Source organism: Cucurbita maxima, unplaced genomic scaffold, assembly GCF_002738345.1.
Source record: "Cucurbita maxima cultivar Rimu unplaced genomic scaffold, Cmax_1.0 Cma_Scf00001, whole genome shotgun sequence".
Taxonomy (NCBI): Eukaryota; Viridiplantae; Streptophyta; class Magnoliopsida; order Cucurbitales; family Cucurbitaceae; genus Cucurbita; species Cucurbita maxima.
In genome coordinates, this window is record NW_019272017.1 from 10,576,752 (window position 1) to 10,582,828 (window position 6,077).

General features: G+C 34.6%; 1 protein-coding gene and 1 pseudogene across 2 annotated transcripts in view; both read right to left on the minus strand.

Annotated features, from left to right (window-relative positions):
- LOC111487991 overlaps positions 1–6,077 on the minus strand; it is a 601,695-nt pseudogene that overhangs the window by 530,943 nt on the left and 64,675 nt on the right.
- LOC111490241 overlaps positions 2,104–6,077 on the minus strand; it is a 7,400-nt gene continuing 3,426 nt past the window's right edge. The window contains exons 5-10 of one of the 2 annotated variants that reach the window (XM_023138798.1): positions 4,169–4,417; positions 4,023–4,063; positions 3,873–3,911; positions 3,615–3,662; positions 3,386–3,466; positions 2,104–2,930 (exon numbers count right to left, since the gene is read on the minus strand). In XM_023138798.1, the coding sequence (XP_022994566.1) occupies positions 2,887–2,930; positions 3,386–3,466; positions 3,615–3,662; positions 3,873–3,911; positions 4,023–4,063; positions 4,169–4,209 (294 nt within the window). In that variant the 5' untranslated portion in view covers positions 4,210–4,417 and the 3' untranslated portion in view covers positions 2,104–2,886. Of the gene's footprint in view, positions 2,931–3,385; positions 3,467–3,614; positions 3,663–3,872; positions 3,912–3,963; positions 4,064–4,168; positions 4,418–6,077 lie in introns of those variants that run through there. The other variant, XM_023138788.1, reaches the window with a different exon arrangement.

Below are 6,077 nucleotides of genomic sequence, written 5' to 3' on the forward strand. Positions count from 1 at the left end.
TTTTAATTTTTTTTTTTTTTTTTTTTTGGATATTTCAAGGAAATTTGAATGAAATCCACCCATTTATGACATAACTGTCTTAATTAGGCCCAAAGTTGAATTTATGGGACCAAGTCAAAGAGAGGCATATCATACAACCCATTCAAAAAAATGAAGATTGTCTTATGCTGCAAGACAATATTTCAAATGATGATGTTGTTACAAATGACGTGATGTTGTTACAAATGACGTGGAGACCAACAAAGACATTGTACAAGTATATGTTTCTACATGTCTATTGGAAAAAGAAAAGTGAAAGAAAGTGAAAAGGGAAAGGGCGTGAAGACATTTGATGTGTGTATAGAAACTAAAAAGAAAGAAGGTTATATTACTCGAGTTGGGGAGGAGAACACTCTTTTGTATACAAGAAGCAACACTCTCATTCACTTTTACATCTATGCATGACCTAAAGATAAAAGTGAAAATCTCGAGAAGATTAAGACCGCAAAAAGCAAATGATTTTAAATTTGCATTACAAGGAGGTCAATTGGATTTGAGGACAAATCCTCTTGAAGAAGGAGAGAATGATACAAATAAGGTGTCTAAATCATGCTACAAAAACTTTATGATGGATGAGAAAATCGTATCGTACATATTTGGATTTAGGGATGTTTCTTTATATTTTTCAATTTTAAAGTATTATTTTTTTAATATTTTAAGTTACAATTAGTTAGTAATCATTACGGGCATGGGAGTTACAACATTTCAATTGACCATAGTTTATTTTAGATTTATTTTTAAGGTTATAAATAGTCATTCATGTTGTTTTAGAACAAAAAATTTGAATAGTGAAGTAAAAGTTGCATATTATGTCTCTTACATACTAGTTGTGTTTAGATTTACATACTAGAGTCATTCAAGTAGTCTTCATCAAGTTATCTTGTGGAGTGATTCGAATCACAAGTTTAGGTACAAGTTTTCTTTACTCTTGATCTTGATAATCAAGGTAATCCATTTCTAAACTTTTTCCTAAGTTGATTCCTTATTGGTTTTTCAGCGTTTTGGATAATTTAGATCTCACCCTAAATCTCACCACAGTTAGACCAATATACTACCTTCTTAGGAACAATAAACTAGTTGTTACTTTGCCTTTTCAAGCTTGTCCATACCTAAATCCCATACATTCCTCCTCTAGGGAGTGCTCTAACTTCCTCGGAGTTCATAACTTAAGGATTTTTTGGTACTCTTAGCTCTATGTTTTACGTTTTAACCTACTAGCGCTAATTGCGCTTGGAGTTACTATGACCCCTAAGAAGACCTAGGATAATTCTCATAAGTATGGAGGAGCCTTTCATCTTAAAACGAGGTTCATACTCCACACATAACTATCTATTAGGCTCTAACCGAAAGGTTTTCACTGGTAGAGGCGAGCAGTAATTGTCTGTTTCTAAGATAATAAACTACTTGTTACTTTGCCTTTCTAGGCTGGAATAGTAAACTTCCTGCTCACACCCCTCTCGAATTAGAACAATATACTACCTATCTTAAGAATATTAAACATATCATAACATGTCATATTGCCTTTTTGAGGCTAGGACATTAAACTAACTGCTCACACCCCTCTTGGGTAAATTTCCCAACCGATACAACCGGAGCTACCTTAGTAGTATACCCTATATGCCAGGACCCTTTGTGGGTTGCAACTAAACTCTATGTATCAAATAAATCCCAACTCCTCTTAAGCTAGTTCACGAATAAAGGTTTCGCTCTAATCGTCCCTACGATATACCTAGTCAACTCAAATGTTTTGTGGGATCCAAATCTAAGTTTTAGAACCAATATAACGTAAAACAGCAGCTTACAGTCTAACACAATGATAGCATACATTCTAGAGCACATAGCATTCGTCCAATAGCATAAGTGGGCATATACGGGTTCTCAAACCCTCTATCATGCATCTAAGGTCAATAATACACATAAATCATGTTTAAATGCTCAAATAAGAGAAAATAAATCAACCAAAGGCATGTTAGAGTGCTCATATTAAAACTGTAAGTTTTTAAGCATACATTGTGGAAGTTGTAAAACTAAATAATGAGCTAAATCGTAAACATTCAAGTTTTCTAGGCTTAGCTATCATGAATCTAGGTTGATTAGGCTCCTAAACGCGATTTCTAATCATTTGTTCATGTTCCTAATCAATGCCTACAAGTATTTCTTAAAACTTGCTCCATATGGTCACTTACATGTCGGGTGTATTCGAGATCACTTTTCACAGGCTTCCTCAAGCTGAATTTTTCTCAAATTTCTTAGGTAAGTGCCAGATTGAGCTGGTTTCTAAAACGACAAGTAACTACTTGGATTTTCTTTCCATTAATCTAGCTGCAAATGTCAGCCCAATCTCCTATACCAGAGAATATACAAAGTCAATCTCTAATACCAGCCTTCTCCATCAATCCTATCAACCAATTCATTCCTCTTTCCAGCTTTTACCTTGTTGGCCTAGTAAGACAAATTTGCTTACTTCCTATTCCTAACCACATTTATAAGTGATCTCCAACAATTAGTCGACCTCTCTGTACTCTTCAACAATTATATGTAAAAGCCTTTCGTATCTCAAAGTGGAATCAACATTAACTTAGAGCATCTCCTTTATGAGGTCCTTCATTATAGAAACCACAAGACTTAAAAGTCGTAAATGTTTTAGGTGCAACATTAGGAAGGCCATATTAATCTGAATAAAGCGTACAAAATGGTAAGAGTTTCATACAGGCATAAGGCTTGATTATAAAACCTGAACAACTTTGGGTAGTAGAGGAGTACAGAGTTAGTCAGCCTCGAGTTCAGAGCCAAACTGCTCCAAACGAGCAGCATCGGCTTCAAGATCCCTCACCAAACCATGGTTCACTAAACCATCGTCCTCGCTTGCATGAATTTGTCTTCCACCAAACCTGTGCAAATCATTAACACTAAGCTACCTTCACAAAATATTCCCCAAAACAAGTCTGGTTTTAACTCAATAACATGAACATGTTTTAGAGCCACGTACGCAGCATAAGGTTATAGACTTAAGTGTTATTACAAAACATGGTAATAATTATGACAGACTTAAGTGTTAGAACTAATATACAAATTTATTACTAAGCATTCATAAATATAATAAATAAATAAATAAACAGAATTTTAAATTTATGATTAAGATCAAGCTTCTTAGAATCCAACATATCTAGCACAAAAGTTTGTACACAAAAAGAAACAATGATGGCTCTTACATACTACGAACAAAAAAGCATTATAAAAAAAAATAAAAAATGAAGAATAAGAATATGAATTGCGGTAATGAAGAATTTTTTGTGCATGTTTAATAACAGAAGAAAGTAAAATATTCTAGGTACTAAACACATACCCCAGCCAAGTATCTTATCTTCAACCTTTTTGAGTTTCTTTTTCTTCTTGTTGTCTACTTTTTTGGCTACAAATGTATCCCCTGCTTGTGGAAGTTCATCAAATGAAATAAAAGGTTAATAACGATGAACATGGTTGTCACAACATTGAAAACCAAAGAATTCTAGTTATGTGAAGAAAAAAAATGTAAAACATGTTAAAGCATGAATCACTAGGGAGTAAAACACTACCTTTTTGCTCAAACTTAGCTCGACTAACAGACATAATAATTTTTCCACCTGGTCCAAGAGGTGTGCCATCCAAAAAAAAAACTGAACTTCAATCAACGTGGAACATGGGGGATCATGGGCTGGTTTTAATTTCGACCACTATGTTTCACAGATCTACACATGCATATGTCATAGCTATACAATGCGACCCTATTTACAGTACAACCAAGTATTGAATTTGTCTATTCATGTAAGCATAGCCCGTCAAACAATAAATACCTCCTTGATTATTCCACATTTTGAAAAAACTTCCACAACCTGCAACATATAACAGAAAATTACAGCATCCAATGAAAACTATGCTCAAAATGCAACATACTTCATCAATAGTAACATCCTCTGGCAGCCCTGTTATGTAAACATGCGTACTTATTTTTAGTTCAAACCAACCATCAGAACATATTTGCTTCCTGCAGAAGCAGAAAGAAAAATAAAGTTAGAACAGCAAATAATTTTTCTAGAGTAGCCCTCATCTACTCTCATAAATAAATTACAGATGCAATGCAAGGAAAAACCTTTTTCTCAATTTGATTGTCACACAATTTTCTCCTCCCATTCTGTTTGGTTACAATCTCCTCACTTTTTCTGTTAGCTTCTTTTGTGACATGATCATATTCTTCCTTGATGGAGGTGGAAGGAACAGAATCACCTTCTCCTTTGATGGACGTGCAAGGAGCATCGGCTTCAAGCTGTGGAAAGACTTTTTCTTGCATGAAAGTCATGTCTTCAGGCCCATATTGCTCATGTTTAAAAAATGCATCATCCTGTTGCGAAGTCAGGTCATTCAAAATTATATCTAGTGTTTGATACTACTGAAGCATTGTATATATATGAGTGGATCATTTGGATCATTCAAAAATATTACAAGTCAGAGCTAAGTGAAGTCAAGCTTCTCAAATTCATTATTCTACACAATCCAAATAGTCACAGTCAAGTTTCCCATTCCAGACTACACAATTCCTAGTTCCCTAACTCCAAACTACACAAACCCAGCTCGCTGAACCCTTAAACCAAACACATCCCAGTAGCTTATTGGAATTTGTGAACAATATATATAATCAAGCACATAAGTTCAACAGTGACACAAACAAATTACTTGTTGAGGAAAGAAGCCTAGAAGAATATCCATAAAAGACACTTTCCGGATGAATAACATAACTTTAATTGAGGAAAAAAAATGAAAGAATAAAAGGGAAAGAAAACAAATAGAACCCACAAAAAAAGGAATCGAAGTATAATAGGGATGTCAATCAAGTAAAATGGGAATCAGGACTTAAAGGATAATTATAAAAAGCTTTCGTTAATGGAGCTCAAAGAGAAACATGGAACCTGGCGAGGGACCACACATCATTTGAAGTCCTCTAAAGATTATAACATTCCTCTCACCTTACCGGTCTCCAAATTTTAGGTTACCCAAACTATCAATAACACAAAAGAAAATGAACTTATGCTTCTTTTTGTCTTAATCAGGTTTATTTTTGTAAATAAATATAAGGTCTTCTTCCATGAATGCCGATTATTTGCCTTTAGCTCTTCAAGAACAAGGAAATCTTAAACATCCAAAGCTTCATGTTTTCCTTTTATATGTAAGAAGTCCATAAGGCAATAACATTGATATTTGTCAGAGGGAGCAAAATTATATAGGCAACCAAAAAGACTAAAAAGGGAAGAGCAATCCTTGGGAGAGAATGTCGTAGTCAAAGATGTGTTGTAGAGTCCATTTCACATCAAAGGCTAGTTTTCATCGGAAAACAAGATCCCAGTGAGAGAATACCATGAAGAAAAAATATTACTAAGAAAGGGTTCCAATTCAACCGAGATAAAGGAAAATCACAAAATTCTTCAATAACAGAGATCCAGAGGGAGGCATTGATGCCAACCAAGGCCCAAAACTTCTCTCATCACTTAAAACCTCCAATTTCTCTCAAACTAAATATTGTATAAGACCATAAAATCCCCCTATCCCAAAGGGAAAATGAAATGATCCATCTTCCATCATAGATCTACACAACTTGCTTCAAGCCAACTGCAATCCAAGGGCCTAAAAAAACTGTCCCAAACCACAACTACAAATTGGCATCCCCGCTAAACATGCTCCACATTCTCAAAGGCGCCCTTGCAAATGTTGAACCACTAAGATGTCGCAAGTACAAAACACAGTCGTTGGATAAGGTCAATAGTGTTAGCCCCCATAAGAGACCAGCCAATAAGATTCATCTACAACTCTTTTATGTGAGAAAGGGTTGTTTTTGTGGCAGGTTGGGGTCTGTTCTACCTTGTGGGGTCTTTGGAGTGCAAGAAATATATAAGAGCAGGAAGATCTTATAATAATATTTGATCTCTTTTTTTAATTACCATTTTATTGGCTGGAGGTTTCTTTTTTTTTTTTTTTTTTTTTTTTTTTTTTTTTTTTTTTTTTTTTTT